We start from the raw sequence: 25905 nt of genomic DNA, 5'->3' as shown, positions 1-25905 counted from the left end.
CTTCTTCGGGGTAGGGGGCAGCATTTTCACTTTTGGATAAATAGCGTGCCCAATTTCAACTTCCTTCTACTCATCCCCAAAATATAAGATATGCATATTATTAGTATATTTGGATAGAAAACACTCTGAAGTTTCTAAAACTGTTTGAATCATGTCTGTGAGCATAACAGAACTTATGTAGCAGGCAAAACCCTGAGGACAAACCATTCAGATTATTATTTTTTTTTTTTTTTGAGGTCACTGTCTTTTCAATTAGTTTTCATTGGGACACCAGATTTCTAAGGGACTTGTTTGCAGTTCCTATCGCTTCCACTGGATGTCACCAGTCTTTGGAAATTGGTTGAGGTTATTCCTTTGTGTAATGAAGAAGTACGGCCATCGTAAAGGAGGGTCACTTGAAGTAAATTGTTTGAGAGGCACATTACCAAAAAAGTTGCGTCAGTTTGTTTTCTTTTTGTATTGAACACAGATCATCCCGTCTTCAAATTGATTGATTATTAACGTTTGAAAATACCTAACGTTGTATTACAAAAGTAGTTTGAAATGTTTTGGTAAAGTTTACATGTAAATTTTGATATATTTTGTAGTGACGTTGCGCAAGTTGGAAGCTGTGTTTTTCTGGATGAAACGTGCCAAATAAATTGACTTTTTGGATATATATCGACGGAATTAATCGAACAAAAGGACCATTTGTGATGTCTATGGGACATATTGGAGTGCCAACAAAAGAATTTCGTCAAAGGTAAGGCATGAATTATATTTTTATTTCTGCGTTTTGTGTCGTGCCTGCAGTGTTGAAATATGCTACTCTCTTTGTTTACTGTTGTGCTATCATCAGATAATAGCATCTTATGCTTTCGCCGAAAACCCTTTTTGGAATCTGACATGTTGGCTGGATTCACAACGAGTGTAGCTTTAATTTGGTATCTTACATGTGTGATTTAATGGAAGTTTGATTTTTATATCATTTTATTTGAATATGGCGCTCTGTATTTTCCCTGGTTATTGACCAGAGAGGTTAAAGGTGGGGGAAAAAAGGTGGGGGAAAAAATGGAAACCTCCAACATAATCCAGGTAGTCGGGGATTCCCCAGGGCAGTTGTCTAGGCCCCTTGCTTTAAAAATAATCTTCTCTAATGATCTGGCACTGCGTAAAGCCTGTGTATCTATTTATGCTGGTGACTCAACATTATGTACACTACATGACCAAAAGGATGTTCATCGAACATCTCATTCTAAAATCATGGGTATTAATATGGAGTTGGACCCCCCTCTTCTACTATAACAGGCTTTCCACTAGATGTTGGAACATTGCTGCGGGGACTTGCTTCCATTCAGCCACAAGCATTAGTGAGGTCGGGCACTGATGTTGGGCAATTAGGCATGGCTCGCAGTCATCGTTCCAATTCATCCCAAAGGTGTTTGATGGGGTTTTGGTCAGGGCTATGTGCAGAACAGTCAAGTTCTTCCATACTGAGCTCGACAAACCATGTCTGTATGGTTAACTTCTACTTGCTACTCATCCCGGATCCGGGAGCACCCCCGTCAGTAAAAAAGCTGACTAGCATAGCCTAGCATAGCGTCACAAGTAAATACTAGCATCTAAATATCATTAAATCACAAGTCCAAGACACCAGATGAAAGATACAGATCTTGTGAATCCAGCCATCATTTCTGATTTTTTAAATGTTTTACAGGGAAGACACAATATGTAAATCTATTAGCTAACCACGATAGCAAAAGACAACTTCCCCCCCCCCCCCCCCCATTTTTTTCCTGCATGGGCAGCTATCACAATTTCGACCAAATAAAGATATATACAGTGGGGAGAACAAGTATTTGATACACTGTCAATTTTGCAGGTTTTCCTACTTACAAAGCATGTAGAGGTCTGTACTTTTTATCATAGGTACACTTCAACTGTGAGAGATGGAATCTAAAACAAAAATCCAGAAAATCACATTGTATGATTTTTAAGTAATTAATTTGCATTTTATTGCATGACATAAGTATTTGATCACCTACCAACCAGTAAGAATTCCGGCTCTCACAGACCTGTTAGTTTTTCTTTGAGAAGCCCTCCTGTTCTCCACTCATTACCTGTATTAACTGCACCTGTTTGAACTCGTTACCTGTATAAAAGACACCTGTCCACACACTCAATCAAACAGACTCCAACCTCTCCACAATGGCCAAGACCAGAGAGCTGTGTAAGGACATCAGGGATAAAATTGTAGACCTGCACAAGGCTGGGATGGGCTACAGGACAATAGAAAAACAGCTTGGTGAGAAGGCAACAACTGTTGGCGCAATTATTCGAAAATGGAAGACGTTCAAGATGACGGTCAATCACCCTCGGTCTGGGGCTCCATGCAAGATCTCACCTCGTGGGGCATCAATGATCATGAAGAAGGTGAGGGATCAGCCCAGAACTACACGGCAGGACCTGGTCAATGACCTGAAGAGAGCTGGGACCACAATCGCAAAGAAAACCATTAGTAACACACCACGCCGTCATGGATTAAAATCCTGCAGTGCACGCAAGGTCCCCCTGCTCAAGCCAGTGCATGTCCAGGCCCGTCTGAAGTTTGCCAATGACCATCTGGATGATCCAGAGGAGGAATGGGAGAAGGTCATGTGGTCTGATGAGACAAAAATAGAGCTTTTTGGTCTAAACTCCACTCGCCGTGTTTGGAGGAAGAAGAAGGATGAGTACAACCCCAAGAACACCATCCCAACCGTGAAGCATGGAGGTGGAAACATCATTCTTTGGGGATGCTTTTCTGCAAAGGGGACAGGACGACTGCACTGTATTGAGGGAAGGATGGATTTGGCCATGTATCGCGAGATCTTGGCCAACAACCTCCTTCCCTCAGTAAGAGCATTGAAGATGGGTCGTGGCTGGGTCTTCCAGCATGACAACGACACGAAGCACACAGCCATGGCAACTAAGGAGTGGCTCCGTAAGAAGCATTTCAAGGTCCTGGAGTGGCCTAGACAGTCTCCAGACCTGAACCCAATAGAAAATCTTTGGAGGGAGCTGAAAGTCCGTATTGCCCAGCGACAGCCCCGAAACCTGAAGGATCTGGAGAAGGTCTGTATGGAGGAGTGGGCCAAAATCCCTGCTGCAGTGTGTGCAAACCTGGTCAAGAACTACAGGAAACGTATGAACTCTGTAATTGCAAACAAAGGTTTCTGTACCAAATATTAAGTTCTGCTTTTCTGATGTATCAAATACTTATGTCATGCAATAAAATGCAAATTAAATACTTAAAAATTATACAATGTGATTTTCTGGATTTTTGTTTTAGATTCTGTCTCTCACAGTTGAAGTGTACCTATGATAAAAATGACAGACCTCTACATGCTTTGTAAGTAGGAAAACCTGCAAAATCGGCGGTGTATCAAATACTTGTTCTCCCCACTGTATATAGCCACTAACCAAGAAAAAACTTCATAAGATGACAGTCTGATAACATATTTATTGTATAGCATATGTTTTTTTAGAAAAATGTGCATATTTCAGGTATAAATCACAGTTCTACATTGCAGCTGCAATCTGAAATAGCGTTGGAAGCAGCCGGAATAATTACAGAGACCGACGTCAATTACCTAAATACTCATCCTAAAACATTTCTGAAAAATACACAGCATACAGCAAATGAAAGACCAACATCTTGTGAATCCAGCCAATATTTCAGATTTTTCAAGTGTTTTACAGCGAAAACACAATATAGCATTATATTAGCTTACCACCATAGCCAGAAACACAAGCAATTTACCAGCAGCACAGGTTAGCGATCGTAACAATACAGCAAAAGATATATAATTTTGGACTAACCTTGATATACTTCATCAGATGACAGTCCTGTAACATCATATTACACAATGCATATAGGTTTTGTTCGAAAATGTGCATATTTAGCAGCACAATTCGTTGTTATTCAATGTGATCAGTGGCAACAGGTCATGCATTCTGGCCGGCGCCATCTTGGAAAGGCACCTAATCTAATCAATAAATAATCGTAAACTTGACTAAAAAATACAGGTTGGAAAGCAAATGAAAGATGCATTAGTTATTAATGCAACCGCTGAGTTAGATTTTTAAAATTAACGTTACTAGACATACAGTGTGCGTTACAGCCAGACTAGTGCCGCAATAATGGCAGACAAATGCGTTTACATTTTTCCACATAAATACGGAATAACATCATAAATAGCTCTTACTTTTGGACGAGCTTCCATCAGAATCTTGGGCAAGGTGTCCTTTGTCCAAAATAATCGTTGCTTGGTTGTAAAACGTCGTCTTCAACTTCGGAATTAGCAGCTAACAATAGCCATGTGGAGCAGACATGCCCAAATCCTCAAAATGTAATACTAAGGAAATTCCGAAAATAGCAATATACTCGCATAAACTGATATAACTCGGTTTAAAATAACTTCGTTATGATGTTTCTAACACCTATATCGAATTAAATTACAGACGGATACATCTAAGGCCGATAACTGAGCGTTCCAAAATTTCATCCTGAGGTCTTGCTTCGCGTCATGACGAACGACAAAAAGAGAGGTTCCTTGGAGCTTTAAGCTCTGAGATCTACGTAGACACTCCATTCCAATTCTCATTGGTTACTGACATCCAGGGGAAGGCGGGTGCAGTTCATGTCGACCCATAGGATACATACAGAGTTTTAAACTGATCTGAGAACAGAGCCTCGTTTTCAGACCTTCGCAGTTCCTGTCATGATTTTCGCTGCAGAACGAGTTCTGTTTCACCCACAGACATAATTCAAACGGTTTTAGAAACTAGAGATTGTTTTCTATCCAATAGTAATAATAATATGCATATTGTACGAGCAAGAATTGAGTATGAGGCAGTTTAATTTGGGAACGCTAAATGTCGAAGTTGAAACAGCACCCCCTGTAGTGACAAAAGGTTAATGTACACAGAGAGCTAACATCAATGACATGCATGTCAATCTCTCTTGGCTTAAAGTAGAGGAGTGACCTCATCACTATTTGTCTTTGTGAGAGGTATTGACATGTTGAAAGCATTGAGCTGTCTGTTAAAACGACTAGCATACAGGTCTGATGGCAACCCATATATACCCCACAAGACATGCCACCAGGGGTCTCTTCACATTCCCCAATTCCAGAACAGACTCCGGGAAACACACAGTACCACACAGATCCATGATGACTACATGGAACTCTATTCCACATCAAGTAACTCATACAAGAAGTAAAATCGAATTAAAAAACAACTTAAAAAACAAACTACACCTTATGGAACAATGCACACTGTGAAGAGAGACACATACATATACTAGCACTCTACACACACACACACACACACACACACACACACACACACATACATTTTAAATTGTTGTATGGTGGTATTATACATTTTGTGTTGTAATGATATACTGTTTTGTTTAATTTTTAGTTTTTTTTTGTGTCTTAATGTGTTTGCACCCCAGGAAGAGTAGCTGCTGCCTTGGCAAATACATGTTCTGTTTAGAGGCTAATTGTCTCTGTGTTTAAACACAGGTGTTCTAATTAGCTCAGGCAGTCGACTGTCTTCCGTCTGTTTTCCTTTAAACAAGCGCTGTAACATGGCAGTGTGGGAACCCTATAAAGGTGTGTAGTGATTTATCCTTTTTTTTTTTTTTTTTCTCGATTTCTCGTTGATATGAAAGATACATTCCTTATGCTTCAAAACCATACCGCAAGCGCTGCGTGTTGAGAGCAAGCATCGGGGCTCTTAGTATCTTCTGACCGGTGTGTTTTGCTATCGTCAATAGGCGATAAAGGTAGTTAGTGTCTGTGAATGTCTTACCTTAACCCTTACCTTAACATTTTTACATTTCAATGTCAATGAGGTGACGTCAGCTGGATGTCCTAAGGATCTCAGATGGCAAGGACCCTTCTGATTTCAGGGAAAGATGGTGGATAAATTGTCTTACTCAGGCAGTTTACAATTGAAAAAAATGATAACAGTTCTGGTCTGCTTAAGGGGTGGCTCTCCCATAGGCACCAATACCAAAGATACTGTGCCAATGCGATAGCAGCCGGGTCTGGTTAGTTCATTGACTAACCAGAAAAAATTAGGGAGTGGGATGCCTAGCTTCCTCTTCAGTCTGGGTTCATTTTGGTGATAGTAGTAATGACACACAGGAACAATCTACAGTGTTGTTCATTTGACTTAACATTAACATTATCAATCACTACTACTGACTGGTAGTGTAGTGATATCATTTTGTGTAATTTTAGTAAAGTTTTGTGTGTCTCAAATGTATCTACTAGCTATATATGCAACCATTGTGTCCCAGATGCAACTCAAACTCTGACCCCTAGACCCTACACCCTATACACTTGTGGTAGTCGGAAAGGATCTAATTAGTTGCAATATGATGAAACTTCCACCTAACCTATCAGGACAAGGTGGAGCTATTTCAATATTGTTTGCACTTGTCAAATTTTCTCAGATCTCCACTGGAGCATAGGGTCCATTTGGGATTGGGCCCTAGTCCCTGGAGCAAATGCTGTTAACTTTGTTGTAATATTTTATTACAACTTGCAGTCACTAAACGTATCACAAAATCTGACTTGAAAGGGAGCTCTGTGTCGCATGTAAATTCAATGCAAACCATAAGCAGAGCATGCCTTTGGGGCTACTCCACTGTCTGCAGAACTCCTTTTCCCTCTGAGAGGCTACTTTTGCTTTTATATCCCACGGCCATGGTGTTGTCTACATGACTTATGACCCATTTACACCACCAGACAGACCACCTGCTGGTAATTTAGTGGGTCATTCCTGGTAGATGCTCTGTGTGATTTGGGGCTACCTACGCACTGAAATCCTACCCGGCATATCTAACAATCTCAGTTGATTTATTTAGGCACTGGAAACAGGTTAGTCACATTGTGACATGATGATATTACAGACAATCCACTGTTGCTGTGCAGGTTCTTAGAATACGACAACATACAATTCCGTATAGTGCAGTGAATTCGGCACAATCTGCATCTTCAAGTTGGATGGTAGTACTGAACCATTAGATTTTCAGGAAATAATGTGAGTTTGAAATAGGATGCTTTTGGGTGGTTTAGGGGCTGTTTCTGTAAAAGTCTTTCATCCTCTAGCTACAGAGCTAGTCTTCAAGACTGATTTTTGTCACAGACAACTCCGTTCACAGTTCTCCCAACTAAGCATAGGTTAGTTGTAGTATATAAAGAAACAGCATTATCTAACTTCCTCTGTATTTATTTGTTTTTGTCCAACAGCAATGAACAATGACCATAGTTGACAGATCTTCAGAGAAGTCTGACCACGAGTCAGTCGGGTGCAAGCGCTCCGGATCGCTGACCTTCCCCGGCGGCGACGGGAACGGGATGGACGGCGGCTGCTCCAGCTGGGGGGCGGGGGGCCCCTCGTCCTCCGACACCCCCAGGGTGAAGACAGGGGGCTGCATGGGCCCAACCCCTGGAGCCACTGTCTACAGCAGCAGTGCTGCCATCACCGCAGACAGGCCCAAGGAGCAAGGTGAGGAGGGTTGATGTGCTCAATTCTGAAGTCTATTGACGCTAACAGAAAAGATAGGGCGTTTCCATCAAAGGACGCATGAGCACCAATGTGAAGTTCATAGCAGCATATCAAATTGAGTGTCAAATGAAGACCAAGTCTATATTTTTGGGAAATGAAGGCATTGATGCATCTTTCAACCATTTTCCATCTTAAAAATTAGGCATAAGTAAAGGCTTTGGTTTCTGGATAAACAGATGGAAAAGGGGTCTTAGAGTTTTTCTGGTAGATGTTTTCTATCAGAAATGCATCAAAACACAATGTTGACATAAACTAATGTATTTAGTAATTTAAATTGTTTACCTTCTGTAAGTTGAAGAAATATTGCCTTGTAATTCTGTTTCCAAAAACCCACATATCTTTAATTTAACCCACATGAGATTTCTTTAAATTGTTGCATTGTAATTTCAGAAAATGTCCAAAATATATCTGGCACTAATAGTGGAATGATAGTGTTGTGATTTGGCTTGGATATTCGCCTATTGATTTCTCCCGCCGGAGTGGCATCTGTTGTCAAACTGGGAAAGCTGTTTTAGTGCTTCCAGAGGTTGCATGGCCTGTATCCAGTGTGTGCTTTATGCACATGTGCAAAACATTAGGAATACCTTAGTAATATTGAGTTGCGCACCCCCCCTTACCCTCAGAACAGCCTCTATTGATGGGGCATGGATTCTACACAGTGTCGAATGCGATCCATAGGGATGCTGGCCCATGTTGACCCCAATATATCTCACAGTTGTCAAGTTGGCTGGGTGTCCTTTGGGTGGTGGACCATTCTTGACACACACGGAAAACTGTTGAGCATGAAAAACCCAGCAGTGTTGCAGTTCTTGACACAAACCGGTGCACCTGGCACGTACTACCATATCCTTTTCAAAGGCACTTAAATATTTTGTCCTGCCTAATTACCCTCTGAATGGCACACATACACAATCATTGTCTCAAGGCTTAAAAATCCTTCTTTAACCTGTCTCCTCCCCTTTATCTGCACTGATTTGAAGTGGAAGCCTAGCGGTGAAGAGTGTTGGGCCAGATCGCTGGTTCGACTCGTCGAGCCAACTAGGTTAAAAATATGTCGATGTGTCCTTGAGCAAGGCACTCAAACCTAGTTGCGCCTGTGAGTTGTGCTGGATAAGACCATCTGCTAAAATGTAAATGATTTAACAAGCGACATCAATAAGGGATCATAGCCTTCACCTGGTCAGTCTGTCATGGAAAGTGCAGGTGTCCTTAATGTTTTGTACACTCAGTGAATATGGATAGGACCAAGGATATCCATGTTTGTGACCAGCTTTTTGCCTGTTTCACTAATCCAGCTCGGGGTAGGTCGCTTTCTATGCAGTGTCTTTACAGCGAAGGGCAAGGGTTGCCTAGCAGTGTGCGTGCTCACTCCACCAGGGGTGTGGCAGCTGCTTGGGCATTGTTCAGGGGCATGATGATTGGTGATATCTGTGCTGCAGCGAGTTGGTGTTCTGTTTTGAGGTTTTATTGCTTGGATGTAACTGTTCCCAGTGTGGCTCATAGTAGAGGTCGACCGATTTATGATTTTTCAACGCCGATTATTGGAGGACCAAAAAAAGCCGATGCCATTTAAAAATAATAATAATAAATAAAATAAAAATATGTCAATTTTATTTGTAATAATGACAATTACAACAATACTGAATGAACTCTTATTTTAACTTAATATAATACATCAATAAAATCAATTTAGCCTCAAATAAATAATGAAACATGTTCAATTTAGTTTAAATAATGCAAAAACAAAGTGTTGGAGAAGAAAGTAAAAGTGCAATATGTGCCATGTAAGAAAGCTAACGTTTAAGTTCCTTGCTCAGAACATGAGAACATATGAAAGCTGGTGGTTCCTTTTAACACGAGTCTTCAATATCCCCAGGTAAGAAGTTTTAGGTTGTAGTTATTATAGGAATTATAGGACTATTTCTCTCTAAACGATTTGTATTTCATATACCTTTGACTATTGGATGTTCTTATAGGCACTTTAGTATTGCCAGTATAGCAGTATAGCTTCCGTTCCTCTCCTCGATTCAGAGAGCGTTACCCATCGCTCCACAAAAGCCGTGGCCCTTACAGAGCAAGGGGAACAACTACTCCAAGTCTTAGAGTGTGTGACGTTTGAAACGCTATTAGCGCGCACCCCGCTAACTAGCTAGCCATTTCACATCGGTTACACCAGCCTAATCTCGGGAGTTGATAGGCTTGAAGTCATAAACAGCGCAATGCTTGAAGCATTGCGAAGAGCTCCTGGCAAACCCAGGAAAGTGCTGTTTGAATGAACGCTTACGAGCCTGCTGGTGCCTACCATCGCTCAGTCAGACGGCTCTATCAAATCATAGACTTAATTATAACATAATAACACACAGAAATACGAGCCTTGGGTCATTAATATGGTCGAATCCGGAAACTATCATCTCGAAAACAAAACGTTTATTCTTTCAGTGAAATACGGAACAGTTCCGTATTTTATCTAACGGGTGGCATCCATAAGTCTAAATATTCCTGTTACATTGCACAACCTTCAATGTTATGTCATAATTACGTAAAATTCTGCAAATTAGTTCGCAACGAGCCAGGCGGACCAAAACTGTTGCATATACCCTGACACAATTTCACCTGGTTAATATTGCCTGCTAACCTGGATTTCTTTTAGCTAAATATGCAGGGTTAAAAATATATACTTCTGTGTATTGATTTTAAGAAAGGCATTGATGGTTAGGTACATTCGTACAACGATTGTGCTTTTTTCGCAAATGCGATTTTTTTAAATCATCCCCTGTTTGGCGAAGTTGGCTGTCTTTGTTAGGAAGAAATAGTCTTCACACAGTTCGCAACGAGCCAAGCAGCCCAAACTGCTGCATATACCCTGACTCTGTTGCAAGAGAAGTGACACAATTCCCTAGTTAAAAGAAATTCATGTTAGCAGGCAATATTAACTAAATATGCAGGTTTAAAAAGATATACTTGTGTATTGATTTTAAGAAAGGCATTGATTTTTATGGTTAGGTACACGTTGGATCAACGACAGTCCTTTTTCGCGAATGCACACCGCATCGATTATATGCAACGCAGGACACGCTAGATAAACTAGTAATATCATCAACCATGTAGTTAACTAGTGATTATGATTGATTGATTGTTTTTTATAATATAAGTTTAATGATAGCTAGCAACTTACCTTGGCTTCTTACTGCATTTGCGTAACAGGCAGGCTCCTCGTGGAGTGCAATGTAAAGCAGGTGGTTAGAGCGTTGGACTAGTTAACCGTAAGGTTGCAAGATTGAATCCTCGAGCTGATAAGGTAAAAATCTGTCGTTCATAATCACCATGCGTCAGCACCTAGTCACAGAAAACCATACAGACATTTTTCCAGCCAAAGAGAGGAGTCACAAAAAGCAGAAAGATATAAAATGAATCACTAACCTTTGATCTTCATCAGATGGCACTCATAGGACTTCATGTTACACAATACATGTATGTTTTGTTCGATAAAGTTCATATTTATATCCAAAAATCTCAGTTTACATTGGCGCGTTATGGTCAGAAATGCATTGTCTCAAACAAACATCCGGTGAAAGTGTAGAGAGCCACATCAAATTACAGAAATACTCATCATAAACATTGATAAATGATCCATGTGTTAAACAAACGAATAAAGATAAACTTCTCCTTAATGCAACCGCTGTGTCAGATTTCAAAAAGGCTTTACGGAGAAAGCACACTTTGCGATTATGTTAGGTCTGCACCTCGCCACAGAAACCCATACAGCCATTTTCCAGCCAAGGAGAGTGTCAGAAATAGCAATAAAATGAATCACTTACCTTTGATCTTCATCTGGTGGCACTCCCATGTCTCCATGTTAGACAAATGTTTGTTTTGTTCGATAATGTCCCTCTTTATGACCAAATACCTCCTTTTTGTTTGCGTGTTTTGTCCAGTAATCCGAATGCTTAACTTCTAACGAGTCAGAAACCCGGATCCGGGAGCACCCCCCACCAGTAAAAAAGCTGAATAGCATAGCTAGCATAGCGTCACAAGTAAATAGTAGCATCTAAATATCATTCAATCACAAGTCCAAGATACCAGATGAAAGATCCACTTCTTGTGAATCCAGCAATCATTTCTGATTTTTAAAATGTTTTACAGGGAAGACACTATGTAAATCTATTAGCTAACCACGTTAGCAAAAGACACCATTTTTCTTTGTCCACCATTTTTTCTCTCCACCAGTAGCTATCACCAATTCGGCCAAATAAAGATATTGATAGCCACTAACCAAGAAAAAACCTCATCAGATGACAGTCTGATAACATATTTATTGTATAGGATAGTTTTTGTTAGAAAAATGTGCATATTTCAGGTAGAAATCATAGTTTACAATTGCACCCACCATCACAACTCGACTAGAATAAATACAGAGAGCAACGTGTATTACCAATTTACTCATCATAAAACATTTCATAAAAATAGACAAAGCATAGCAATGGAAAGACACAGATCTTGTGAATTCAGACAATATTTCAGATTTTCTAAGCGTTTTACAGCGAAAACACAATAAATCGTTATATTAGCATACCACATGTGCAAACGTTACCCCAGCATGAATCAAAGGCAAGGGGAGCGATAACGTTATGATCACCAAAATATATTAATTTTTTCACTAACCTTCTCAGAATTCTTCCGATGACACTCCTGTAACATCATATTACAAAATACATATAGAGTTTGTTCGAAAATGTGCATATTTAGCCACAAAAAAACGTGGTTATACAATGAGAATACTAGCAAAACTGCCCTGAAAATGTCGGGCGCTATATTTGAGAGTGATCTAGTCTAATCGATAGCTAATCATAAACTTGACTAAAAAATACAGGGTTGACAGGAATCAAAAGACAAATTAGTTCTTAAGGCGCGTGCACTAATTCCAGACACTTTTTTAAGTACAATAAAAGTTAGTAGAAACATGCCAAACGATGTTTAAAATTAATCCTCCTGTTGTTTTTGTCATAAATAATCAATAATATTTCAACCGGACAAAAGCTTCGTCAATAGGAAAGGAGAAACAAGAAAGGCGCATTCCCGATCAGGGCGCATGGCTGATGAATGGAAATTTCCACTGGCCACTGATTGAAAGTGTTGTATCTCCCTCATTTTTCAGAGTAAAAGCCTGAAACAATGCCTAAAGACTGGCCACATGTAGAGGAAGCCACGGAGCTCGTGAATTGGGTCCTAAGTCTTTGTATGGTGGATAGGCTTTCAATGGAAAAACCGCCTTTCAAAATAATAGTACTTCCTGGTTGTATTTTCCTCGGGTTTTTGCCTGCCATATCAGTTCTGTTATACTCACAGACATTATTTTAACAGTTTTGGAAACTTTAGAGTGTTTTCTATCCAAATCTACTAATTATATGCATATCCTATCTTCTGGGCCTGAGTAGCAGGCAGTTTAATTTGGGCACGCTTTTCATCCCAAATCCCAAATGCTGCCCCCTACCCTAGTGAAGTTAAATGCACAACCTGTGCGCTGCTTATCGGAGTTACCACAATTCCCTGTGGGTTTGGAACTTGGGCTGCAGCAGTGCGTAAAGTGTGCATTAGGAAGGTTACCACAGTTTCCTGTGGGTTTGAGCCTTGGCAGCGCGCGAGTAGAAAGGTTCCTGCAGGTTTCCTGTGGGTTTTAGCCTGAGCCTGCCCTGGTTCATCGACTAGTCAATGCTATGCAGTGCACATGTGCGCTTTACAAAGTCACGACAGGTGTTCTGTTTTGGACTTGCGGTTACTTGTACGCGTTCTGACATTTCAGGCTTGCACAGTGAGTATTGTTCTTGGAACCTTTGGGTCTATGGACTTGGGCTGCAGTGGCAGCGTGTCAGTATCCATAGCCAAATTACAGCAGGTTTTGGTTCCCTATATGAGACTCGACAATTCAGGCCTCATGAGGCTCTGACAGTTCAGGCTTCTCAGATAAGTATTAGGGGAAAAAGGTGTCTTCTGTAACCCCTTTTTGGTGCCTGTGGAACTTGTGTGTGCTTGGGCTGCTGAGGGCCTCCTAGTTTTTGGTACCCTCTGAGCAGGCTTGGGGCGTGATTCTAAGTCCCCGTTGTATGTTATACTGAGTGACCGACTGATAGGGAATATACAGTTGTGAAAATAACTACTGTTCCCTGAAGGAGGGACCGAGGTATAACATATGTTGGCCCTGCGCTGTCAGGGGATTTGTGCTCGCTGAAGAGCGGAACTGAATTGAGGAAATGAATGCAAGTCCTAGTATTATAGCCAGGAAGGCGGGGCTTCCGAGGGCGTGCTTGGCATTCATTGGCCTTGTTGAATGTGGTTTCATTTTTATTTATTTTTTCTTCTTTCTTTTTTTTATACAGGTGAATGTGATTGGTCGTTAACTCCCCATACTATGTTATACCTCGTTCCCTCCTTCAGTGAACAGTAGTTATATTCATAGCTGTACGTTTGTTAAACTTTCAAATCAATGTCTGTGGTTTGGCATACATTTTAAAGTGGGAAAAAAACTGAGTCAAAGCGTAATTCCATTACTGTGGTATTGCCCGGTATCTTTGGTTGCAGGGCTCCAAATGCATAAAATTACAGAAGGAAAGGACCTTAATTCATTGGAAAATAGTCTTGAAAAATGTAATTCATGCCAGATTGTAATGAATGAAATCTTTGAAGACTATATTCCAAACAGGGAGTGCTGAGTTGAGTAGTGATTTCCTAGATCTCTTCTCATAAGTGACTGCCTTAACCGGTTCCCCTACGTGTTTCTATTATACTGGCCCAGTTATGTAACCATATTGCTGTTTTGAGGAGAGTTATGTCACTAAACAAGAAACACAGCATCTTTCTGCTGTCCCCACCCATCCATCAAATATGCCTAGCTTTCAATTCAAAGAAATTGATTGTCAATTTGAAAGTGCCTTGAAGTTGGAAGCAGTAAAAAAAATACCTTTCCTAAGACCATCTTTAGAGATGTATTCCCACTGATTTATCTACCAGGCAACACTCCTTTTCAGTATGTATTTTACCGTTGGTTTCCCTTTCCCCTCCGCAGTGGTGCTGACCAGTGGGGACGGCATCGCCTTGCCCCAGAAGGTGCTGTTCCCGGCCGAGCGGCTCAGCCTGAAGTGGAACCAGGTCAACCGCATCGGATCAGGTCTCCAGAACCTAGGCAACACCTGCTTCCTCAACTCGGCTCTGCAGTGTCTCACCTACACTGCTCCCCTCAGCAACTACATGCTGTCCCGGGAGCACTCTAAAACATGTATGTTGATAATAGAACCAGGGGCTCTTCTGTTTATATTACATTTTCATAATGCAAAGCAGGAGAAGGTTAGAAAGAGAAACAAAAGTCATATTTAGACAAAGAAGAGCGGCTTCAAATTGATCAAAGTGTATGTTGATTCCTTGCTTAAACTTGACTGCACTGGGCCTTTTTCCCGTTTTTATATACATTTCCACACTATGAACTTGGAATAATACTGTGAAATTATGATAATGCTCTTTTGTTGTAAGAGCTGTTTGAAAAGACTGCCTGAAATTTCAGCCTGTTTTGGTGGGATGTAGTAATTAGTTAATAGACCAATAAGAAAGAGTTCTAAACCGCTCTGCCAATAACAGCTAGTTTTCAGTTTCCCCTACGCACTAAGACCACTCCCAGACAGGCCTAGCAAAATTCTTGCTTGAGAAATCGCTTTTTGCTAAAATACTTTGTTTTCAATTAAAGTGTTAAAAACAAAATTGAAAATCGCAGTAAGATACTTTTTTTCTCCTAAATTAATTTTTACCCAGAAATTATTTGATATTGAGATCAAAGTGGCTGCATTAGACCTTTTAATGCCTATCACCTGATTGACTGCCTCTGTGTTGATGTTCAGGTCACGAGCCTGGATTCTGTATGATGTGCACCATGCAGAATCACATCACCCAGGTCTTTGCCAACTCTGGGAATGTCATCAAGCCCATCGGAGTCCTCAATGAGCTCAAACGTGAGTAGTATTTACTTTGGAATCAGAGGGGGAAAGACTTTCACACAATGTGGATAGGAATTAGTCTTTGTGCAAACGTGTTGAACGCCATTACAGCTAACCAACCTGTCAGCAAAATAGTTTTCCATACAAAAATGGAAGGAGAGTTGAGACTGCATCACAGGTGTAGAATTCTGGGAAACCTAGTCAGCAAAATTAGTTTTCCTCCCAAAAATATAGAGTTGATTCTGTAATTTTTGGAGGGAAAACTGACAGGGTCAAAGTCTCATTTATTATGTTGCTTCTTCACCTGTCTATACCTCTGTCACACTTGTGCAGGGATTGCAAAGCATTTCCGTTTTGGTAGCCAAGAGGACGCCCATGAGTTCCTGCGATACACAGTGGATGCTATGCAAAAGTCCTGCCTGCCTGGAAGCAAGTAGGTGTTACACTGAAACTCACATCTCATCTGACCCACATTCACATTTCACTTACAACACAGAGTGAGTGAAAAACATTAATAAATCATGTTTCAGTGACCATCTCCTATACACTAGGGACCCTTAACTGACTTTAGGAAGCCTTCCTCCTATGTAGAGTGGAGGGATATTCTGCCCTCCAACAGGTTGCCTCTACTCTCTGGAATTACTTTTGCTCTATTTCCTCTGCTGTCTCTTCCTCCTCAAAGGGCTAGGACATTGTGTCCCAATGAGAAATTAAATGAAGGCTATCTTGTTTTAAATGATCCCGTGTGTACGCATAGCCAGCAATTTCCCTTGAAGCTATTGGGAGTCTATGATTAGCATCTTTGATGGTTTGACGTTTCCTTTTTCAACAGATTGGACAGGCAAACGCAGGCAACCAGTTTCATCCATCAAGTCTTTGGAGGGTATCTAAGGTCCAGAGGTAGGCTTATTAGTGCTATCTTGAAAAATATATATATAAACGGTACCAGTCAAAAGTTCGGACACCTACTCATTCAAGGGTTTTTCTTTATTTTTACTATTTTCTACATTGTAGAATAACAGTGAAGACATCAAAACTATGAAATAACACATGGAATCATGTAGTAACCAAAGTGTTAAACAAATCAAAATGTATTTTATATTTGAGATTCTTCAAAGTTGCCACCCTTTACCTTGATGATAGCTTGGTAAAATATCAAGTCCATATTATGGCAAGAACAGCTCAAATAAGCAAAGAGAAATGACAGTCCATCATTACTTTAAGACATGAAGGTCAGTCAATGTGGAACATTTCAAGAAATGTTTAAGTTTCTTCAAGTGCAATCACAAACACCATCAATCACTGTGATGAAACTGGCTCTCATGAGGTCCGCCACACGAAAGGAAGACCCAGAGTTACCTCTGCTGCAGAGGATAAGTTAATTTTCGTTACCAGCCTCAGAAATTGCAGCCCAAATAAATGATTCACAGAGTTCAAGTAACAGACACATCTCAACATCAACTGTTCAGAGGAGACTGCAGCAATTCGAACATGAAGGCCTGATTCACGCAAAGAAACCACTACTAAAGGACACCAATAAGAAGAAGACTTGCTTGGGCCAAGAAACACGAACAATGGACATTAGACCGTTGGAAATTTGTCCTTTGGTCTGATGTGTCCAAATTTGAGATTTTTGGTTCCAACCGCTGTGTCTTTGTGACGCAGAGTAGGTAAAGGGATGATCTCTGCATGTGTGGCTCCCACCGTGAAGCATGGAGGAGGAGGTGTGGGGGTGCTTTCCTGGTGACACTGTCTGTGATTAATTTAGAATTCAAGGCACACTTAACCAGCATGGCTACCACAGCATTCTACAGCAATATTCCATCTGGTTTGCACTTAGTCCCACTATCATTTGTTTTTCAACAGGACAATAACCCAAAACACACCTCCAGGCTGTGTAAGGGCTGTTTGATCAAGAAGGTGAGTGATGGAGTGCTGCATCAGATGACTTGGCCTCCACAATCACCCGACCTCAACCCAGTTGAGCTGGTTTGGGATGAGTTGGGCCGCAGAGTGAAGGAAAAGCAGCCCAACAAGTGCTCAACATATGTGGGAACTCCTTCAAGACTGTTGGAAAAGCATTCCTCATGAAGCTGGTTGAGAGAATGCCAAGAGTGTGCAAAGCTGTGATCAAGGCAAAGGGTGGCAACTTTGAAGAATCTCAAATATAAAATACATTTTGATTTGTTTAACACTTTCTGGTTACTACATGATTACATATGTGTTACTTCATAGTTTTGATGTCTTCACTATTATTCTACAATGTAGAAAATAGTTAAAATAAAGAAAAACTCTTGAATGAGTAGTTGTGTCCAAACTTTTGACTGGTACTTTGTGTATGTGATATATATGATGCAGATCCCCCAAAGAGCAAGCGATGCTTGTATTAGACAAGGTATCTGTAAAGCACTATGTGACAACTTCTGATGTGAAGAAACTTTATAAAATACATTTGATTGATATACTTTCTCTGTGTGTGCTGCTGGACACCATTAGAACTTTTGAAGAGGCAATTATGATTAGATGACTGTCATAGTTGTTAATAGGTATGATTATCTAATAATTGTGTCTGCTGTCTTTTTACAGTAAAATGTTTAAACTGCAAAGCAGTCTCTGACACGTTTGACCCTTATTTGGATGTCGCTTTGGAAATAAAGGTAACAGTGAAGTACCTTTTTCATGGTGCACAATGAGGAAACCTGTCAAACCTTTTGGTGTCTTTCTAAGAATACATCATTGACACGTTTCATCCGTGTTACCTTTCAGACTGCTCCCAGTATCACCAAAGCACTGGAGCAGTTTGTTAAGCCTGAGCAGCTAGATGGAGAGAATGCCTACAAATGCACTAAGTGAGTATGTCTGTATTATATTTATTGTTAGTCTCAGCATAGTGCTGCCTAAACCAGTGTTATTGCAACCTTGTGTACTGCGTTTTTAGTTTCCTCGTTGTTTCATTGGTTTTTATAACTGTTCCAACTGTGTCTGTGCAGGTGTAAGAAGATGGTTCCAGCCTCTAAGAGATTTACCATCCACCGCAGCTCCAATGTACTCACCATCTCACTGAAGCGCTTCGCCAACTACAACGGGGGCAAGATCGCTAAGGTAGGTTCAGAGTATATTATTAGTAACAGAAACATTAACATGGACCACTTCTTTTAAGAAAACTGTTTTACCGGTCACATTTTTACTGAAATCTTTAATTGGAGAGATATAATCTCACACGGCCTTGCTCTCTCTCCCTTAGGACGTGAGGTATCCTGAGTGCCTGGACCTGCGTCCCTTCATGTCTCAGTCCCACGGGGAGCCCCATGTCTATGTGCTCTATGCTGTCCTGGTGCACTCTGGCTTCAGCTGCCACGCTGGACACTACTACTGCTATGTCAAGGTAAGCCCCAACATAGACACAAAACCACTGTTAAGACTGCTCCCAAACACACTCCAATCAATCAATGAGAGAGACTGCTTAAAACCCCCAAGTGAATAAGCCTCTCACCACTTCTATGTAAGCCTGATGTATTGGATTACATCTGTCTTCTACAGGAGGTTATGGTTACTATGGTGTCCGTGTGACGTACTGTATGTTTGTGGGATGCATGTCTAATTTTTCTCTCTTTTCCCCCCCCCCACTTTTTCTCAGGCTAGCAACAGCCAGTGGCACCAGATGAATGACTCCTCTGTATCAGTCAGTGACATCAGATCAGTCCTCAACCAGCAGGCGTACGTCCTCTTCTATATCAGGTGAGTAGCTAGCATCCATTCACCTTTTGTTTGAAAGATGAAAAATATATCTGAGCGTTGAAGCATTACGTGTGTTTCTAAATAGTCCTGTGCAGGATTTCCCTTTTAGTGGTTGAGTTTCTCATCTGTGATGGGTGCTGCCTGTTCTTGCCACCAGGTCACCTGATCTTAAGAACGGAGGGGACTACAACCACATGAGTCGGCCCCCTGGACAGTCGTCCCCCCGCCCCGTCCTCACACCCCGGGTCAACATTGGGCCACGACACACCAACACTGGCTTCATAGGACCACAGCTGCCCCCACACATGGCCAAGGTACAGCCTCAACACACACTAGCCTCTGCACAATCTTTTGTTCAAAAGCAACATGTGTAATAACTGTCTTTTTTCCCCAGAACACCTTTCACATCAATGGGAACGGCTCCCTTAGGGACTTCCCCTCTGGCTCTAAGCCCAGCACCAGCAGTGGCGGCAGCAGCATGGGCAAGACTAGCTACAGCCTGCTCTCCGCTTCCTCTTCTTCCTCCTCCTCTTCATCCTCCTCTTCCTCTCATTCTCTAAGCCGTCCTACAGGTATCCCTGACACTGCCAAGCGCCAGAAGCTCTCCTTCTTCATCGGTCAGGGCAAACAGATCCGCCCCTCCTCATCATCATCCTCCTCTTACGCCCAGCCGTCCTCCTGTTCTTCGTCACAGACTACCTCAGACATGTCCGCGCCCCGGGCTCCTTGCATAAACGGTACGCCCTCCGTGAACGGAAACGGTCATGGAGCCTCATTCCTGGTGCCGTATGGCCAGGAGTCATCGGAGGAGTCTGACCAGGAGGGAGGCAGCGGTCTGGAGAACGGCACGACCAAGCTTCACGTTAACGGGAGGAAGGGAGGGGCCGTCTACGGCCCCGTCCCCAGAGTGCTGGCCCTCAAGCCCAACGGCATCAGTAACGGCCAGGGCACCATGCACCATAACGGGTCCGGGGCCAACGGCTTCTCCAAACTCAGCCAGATCGGACATCAGAACGGACACCACAAAGTTAATGGCATCAAACACCCGGAGAAGGTACTTCAGTCGAGACACGCACACATATTTAAATACTTTACTTGAATCCACAAATCACATTTGCAGAATTTTCACACACACAAGCAGCTGTGTATTATCTGTGTGTGTGTGTTGTTGTGCAGGTCAACGGTCATGTACCGTCTCCTGGGTTGGGTCCCAGCATTTCTAATGGGGCGGAGTCTCACCACAGTGGCACAAGGTGAGTGTTTCGCCTCGTGTACACCGGTTGCGTCAAACTATGTGTTCTGGCAGAAGTCCGTTAATTTAATTGGGAAGCAATCTGCACTGCTGCGACTCATCTGCCAGACTAGGTTGTGGTGCGTGGCACTGCGTGCAGTGTGCCATATGCGTTGCTTTGCCGTGCAGTACCAGAAGTAAACCACACAAAAAGCTGCTAATGTGTAGCGTGATACTTTTTGTTGTGATGCGGTGCATGGATTGTGAAGACTACGTGAGATGTACCATACAGCAATAACCTGTGTGCACGCAGCATTAGATTATGTTTTACCTATTTTGTTTTATCAGATTCTCTCATGATCATTTTGATATACAGTAATTCATGAATGTTATTGATGTACTTGTTTTTTTTCTGCAGCAAAGAGGTGTATAATGCCACCCCCAGCCAGGACAGCCCGTCTCAGAGCCTCCACAGTGCCGACAGCGACAGCCACCTCTCCCCAACCCCAGAGAAAAGGACTAAAACTCACTCTGACCCCCTCCCTCACCACGTACCATCAACCACTGCTAACCCGCCATCCTCATTGGCCGATGTTGGCGCTAAGCCACCTACTGACGCCATGAGGGAATCCAGCTCCACCTCCAACCCTGGGGCCTTACCCCTCCAGCCCACCCCCCACTCCCTCAAAACCCTAGTCTCTCCAGCCTTCTCCCAGCCCCTCTCTGGACCAGGCCTGGGGACCACAAAAGGCCTCGGAGCACCACACAGCAGATCTGGGGAGGACGTCAGGGATACTGAGAACAGCCCAGCAGCAGGGCTGGATGGACGGCTGGACGGCAAGCCCAGCTCCAGAGAGGAAAGAGACCGGATGTATTCTTCTGATCGGGATAAGGGGAGAGACCGACTATATTCTTCGGACCGCGATAGGGATGGAGACCGGCTGTACTCTTCTGACCGGGATAAAGACGGAGAAAGGAATAGGTACCACCGTGACATGAGCCGTGAACGCAACTGGGACCGTGACTCAGACCGCTATCGACACCGGCGGGACCACAGAGATCGAGAACACCACCGAGACCGTGAACACCACCGGTCGTACCGTGATCGCTCGGCCAGCCGCGACAGACACTGGGAGTCAGAGCGTCGCTGGGAGAGGAACGCCTACCACCCCAGGGACAGGGACCGCTGCCACTACCACAGACCCAGAGAGAACAGGGAGAGGGACAGGAGGGAGCACAGCCTCCCCCACAGAGAGGAGCCTCACGGATGCTCCAGGTGGAGGGGGGAGAGGGGTGAAGGTAAGGACAGGGGTGACGGTAAGAGGGGTTACTACCCTTCACAGGAGGAGACCCCCCTGCCCACCCCACTAAGCTCCAACACCAAACCCAGTCAGCCCCCCACTAGCCCAGACCTTTCCCCAGCCAGACCAGCCCTGGAGAAACGACCCGATCCTCTGAGAGAGGACAGCTTTGAGGAGCGTCGGGGCAAGAAACACAAGAAGAGCAAGAAGAAGTCCAAGGACAAAGCTAGGCGTCGAGAGAATGGGTAAGGCAGTCATATTTATTTTCTAAGTGTATTTTATTGCCTCCACAATAATAGACAATTAATTCAGTTGTTACTTTAACCCTGACCTGCGTGTTCTTTCTTCAAGGACCTCTGACGTGGATTCCTCTGACAGGGCTGCCAACGGCAGCAGGTCCTCCAAACACAAGAAGAAGAAGAAGAAGAAGAGGAGGAGGCACGACACTGACACGGAGGACGAGAAGTCCCGCTCTACCCAGAGTTCCGAGGGGCACCGTGACCCCAACGCCCCCCGGGAAAGTCACAGGGCGAGCAGCAGTGACGAAGGGAGGGCGAGCAGGAAGCGAAGTTACCAGGATGATGATGGCTCTGACAACAGCTACCCTGAGAAACACCATCGCTCCGATGACGACGACAAAGACCGCTTCGTCTCTCGCAATATATCGCCAACAGCAACCTCTCACAACGCATCGCAACACCACCTCAATGGGCACACAGGTAAGAAACGAGCTGATTTAGAAACCATACAATGGTTTCTATAGATATCAGGTCCACTAGTATTTTTCAGTTTGTAACTGTTCAATAATCTTGACCGTAATATGTTTTTCTGTTGTAGGTAATGGCTTCAGTCGACCCAATGGAAACTCCCACGGATGTTCTACCAATGGACTGTACAATGAATGACCTTAGACATTAGATTTTCTCTGTTTGACCAGAGAGAAACAGAACAATGTAAGTGTCTTACTTTTACGTCTGTCTTACTCAGAGAATCTCTATGCTTGACTGTGTGCTTATGTGTGGAAACAGTAGCCGGTTTCAACTTATCATCTAGATACTGTAATGGGTCTGTATGCAAACGTAACACATCTCTCTCCCATTGCAGACTTGGAATACTGTAAAAATCAACCTTTATGGAAAAGTGAAATGCAACAGGAATGTCATCCCGAATATTTGAACGTGGTGCTGAATTACTGGGAATATACTGTATTTTTACCACACAAATGTTTTAAAGATTCTACCAGATTCTTTTTTTAAAGTTTTTTTTTTCTTTCTTTTTTTCTAATTTACTCAATGGACATTTTATGAAAAATAATTAATATATACACGTTGTAAACAAAAAAGAAGCCTGGAGCTTAACCATCTCAACTGCTGCTCAGTGGAAGACTCAGGACTTTGTTAAAATGAGACTTATTCCTCCTCAGAGAACTGACCACTTGGTTAAATAATCGAACGACTATTGTTGTTGCCTAGGAGATGACCTGTTTGATATGACTTCAGTTGGCTGCAAGTTTGTCACCATATCTGTATGGCTGGAGTTGTTGGTTAAAAAAAAAAGGTTTTTGCTTTGATGAAAAGAAAATGGAGGGAAACGTTATGGAGGAGTGAGGACCGTCTGGAAGAGAATGATCTGGCCCAGGCCCCATGCGGCTGGGCGGTGGTGACTACGTGTGCACTTACCACATCTACTCTGATGGACATTGCCAGCTCTTTGTTGCTTTCAATTACTTTTTAAAATTCTCTCTCAAGCCTACGATTCTTTCTCTCAACCTGTCACTGGAGAAGATTCCCTCCCTCTACATCCCCCTCTTCACTCGCTTTCACTGAGATATCATTTCTATCCTTAAGTCATTCAAGGATTTAAAAAGCATAATAATAATCATGTTATCACTTATGGCTGTGGACCTGTTTTTATTTTTTTTATAGCGTCCAAAAGAATACTGTGAATTTAATTTTGAACTGTACTATCAGTTTTTTTTTTATATACATTAAAACAGTCCTGTATCAGGAATACCAATGTAGAATTTCTTTTTTTGTTTTAGAATTCCCACGACATAATTTAGACGGTGTTCTATGGACATAAGTCAGTAGAACAGTATGATGATCTGCTTTTGGTCTGCTTGGATGGCTTTGTTTTCTACCTAAAAAGACAAACATGTAAATGGTTGTTAATACATTTCTAGTTCTACAATAGCATGTCAAATTTATACATTGTACAAGGTATATAAAACGCCTTAATACATTTAATGTCATTGTTATTCTTTTTTTCAGTGAATGCTGTTGATTGATTGGGGATGTACACAGATGGGGAAAAGTTTCTGCCATTTTATTGGAAGGATGGAGTCATTTTTCTGACTTTTGGTAAAAAAGATTGTATATGAGTGATTGTTTAATTGGATAGACTGAAACACTTTGGATTTAGGGCAAACAGTGGTTAGGTATTTTTTCATATTGTTTCTAGGTTACACAATGACAGTGTGGGAGTTCAAAACAGGACCTGTGTACTCATTTCTTATCCACATACAATAGACCGTGTGGAAGCTATAACCTAAAGAATAGATGGCTGGGTAGGTATCAGGCTGGTCAGTTACACAGAAGAAGATCTGGTATTTTTACTCAAAATCCTCATAACATTAAGGCTTCTGTAACATTTTGAGATTCTCCTGAGCTTTTACACAACTTTTGACTTGTGTAAAGTTCCATGTGTCAGTCTCACAACGGGGCGTTGTAGATCCAAACCTGAGGGCTCTAGTCAATCTTTTTCGCTGAAGCGTTTTACTTTGCGCTCTATAAATTGAGGTAATTTCCAATTGAGCCGACATATGCAGCGTTTACCGTGAACCCAGTCTCTGCTAACGCGGGAACATTGCCATCACGCTGTAACGCTGACTTCTACGATAGAGTGAATAGAGCCACCAGTTTTCACCTTGACACCTTCCAATGTAAAACCCAACTGGCTTGGCTGCTACATTTATCTGTTTATTTTAGAAATGTGAGGAGTTGGAGTATGTAATCTGTAATGCTCAACTTTGAAATGTGAACAAACGGGTGTAGGCTAGCCATAACCTTTTACATGCTACAGAAACAAACTGTACAGTACATATAATGTAAAGGGAATACACTTTTGTAATTAGAGAAAATAAATATGAAAAACAAATGTATAGCAGTGGACTTTGAATCAATACATAAACTAGCTTTGAATAACTCAAACTTGACAATATGTATTATTAATACAGTATATTATAACTCTGCAGGAATTCACATTTGACCTTACATAGACCATAGTGATATCTAATATGAACTGGCAACAACTGGGTATCGCATTATAAAACAAGAGGAAAGAAAACAAATTCTTATTGTACACTACTTGTATCAGTCGTTTTGCAGGTGAAAATCTGACCCGTTGATTCCTAAAGGTTTGAGGTTCTTCTGACATTGAAATCATACTCAATTCACCCACTAGAGGACAATGTGGAGCTAGCCAAGATGTCCATGTTGCTTCGATGGTTGGGGAAAGCGCCGTCTGTATGGGGACATTGGGGAGGCCCCACACAGCCTCATACATACTGCTCCAGACCATTGTCCTTTTCACAATACAGTACATTCACACATTATACAATTTATAGTTGTGTGCATTGCATTCACACATGCATCTGAAAAGAAACTGATAACCAAAATGTCAAGTGCCCTTCCCTACTTGTCCTTTATCCATACTGATGAAGTGTAGACGTGTTGCATCCAAAGTCAAATCCCCACAAAATCTGGGTCTGCTGTGGCCATGTCTCCTGTCCCTGGGCTGAGTGTGAGGCCCCCCCTGTCTCCTGGAACGATGGCAGTCCATGCTGGTGTCACTGATGATAGGGTGGGTGTGGTCAGGTTCTCCTCACTTCTTATTGGCTATCCTCCGCTTCCTTGTGGCTAGCATGTCATAGAAGGGATCCCTGCTGATGCTTGCTCTGCAGAAAGAGATGGATTGGTTATGAAAAATAAACAATGGTTGTGTATTACAGTAGCCTGTGTAGGCCTTTGTGAGCAGGTCTGGGAATAGT

At 42.2% G+C, this 25905-nt stretch overlaps 2 protein-coding genes across 2 annotated transcripts in view; one reads left to right on the top strand and one right to left on the bottom strand.

Moving 5' to 3' along the window:
* Positions 1-24103, top strand: part of LOC139580709 (ubiquitin carboxyl-terminal hydrolase 42-like) — a 34154-nt gene extending 10051 nt beyond the window's left edge. The window contains exons 2-18 of the mRNA XM_071409640.1: positions 7290-7548; positions 14669-14878; positions 15492-15602; positions 15921-16020; positions 16420-16487; positions 18174-18244; positions 18354-18436; positions 18578-18689; positions 18832-18972; positions 19225-19325; positions 19483-19639; positions 19720-20379; positions 20502-20578; positions 20975-22102; positions 22209-22576; positions 22695-22810; positions 22962-24103. Coding sequence (XP_071265741.1) covers positions 7299-7548; positions 14669-14878; positions 15492-15602; positions 15921-16020; positions 16420-16487; positions 18174-18244; positions 18354-18436; positions 18578-18689; positions 18832-18972; positions 19225-19325; positions 19483-19639; positions 19720-20379; positions 20502-20578; positions 20975-22102; positions 22209-22576; positions 22695-22762 — 3705 coding nt within the window. The 5' untranslated portion in view covers positions 7290-7298 and the 3' untranslated portion in view covers positions 22763-22810; positions 22962-24103. The remainder of the gene's footprint in view (positions 1-7289; positions 7549-14668; positions 14879-15491; positions 15603-15920; positions 16021-16419; positions 16488-18173; positions 18245-18353; positions 18437-18577; positions 18690-18831; positions 18973-19224; positions 19326-19482; positions 19640-19719; positions 20380-20501; positions 20579-20974; positions 22103-22208; positions 22577-22694; positions 22811-22961) is intronic.
* A 62-nt stretch (positions 24104-24165) lies between these two features.
* The window catches only part of LOC139580712 (cytohesin-3-like), a 30727-nt gene continuing 28987 nt past the window's right edge, over positions 24166-25905 (bottom strand). Inside the window, exon 13 of the mRNA XM_071409649.1 lies at positions 24166-25812. Within this exon, the coding sequence (XP_071265750.1) occupies positions 25740-25812 (73 nt within the window). The 3' untranslated portion in view covers positions 24166-25739. The remainder of the gene's footprint in view (positions 25813-25905) is intronic.

Source organism: Salvelinus alpinus, chromosome 7 (assembly GCF_045679555.1).
Source record: "Salvelinus alpinus chromosome 7, SLU_Salpinus.1, whole genome shotgun sequence".
Lineage (NCBI taxonomy): Eukaryota > Metazoa > Chordata > Actinopteri > Salmoniformes > Salmonidae > Salvelinus > Salvelinus alpinus.
The sequence above is the reverse complement of the archived record's forward strand: the minus strand, read 5'-3'. Positions and strand labels throughout refer to the sequence as shown.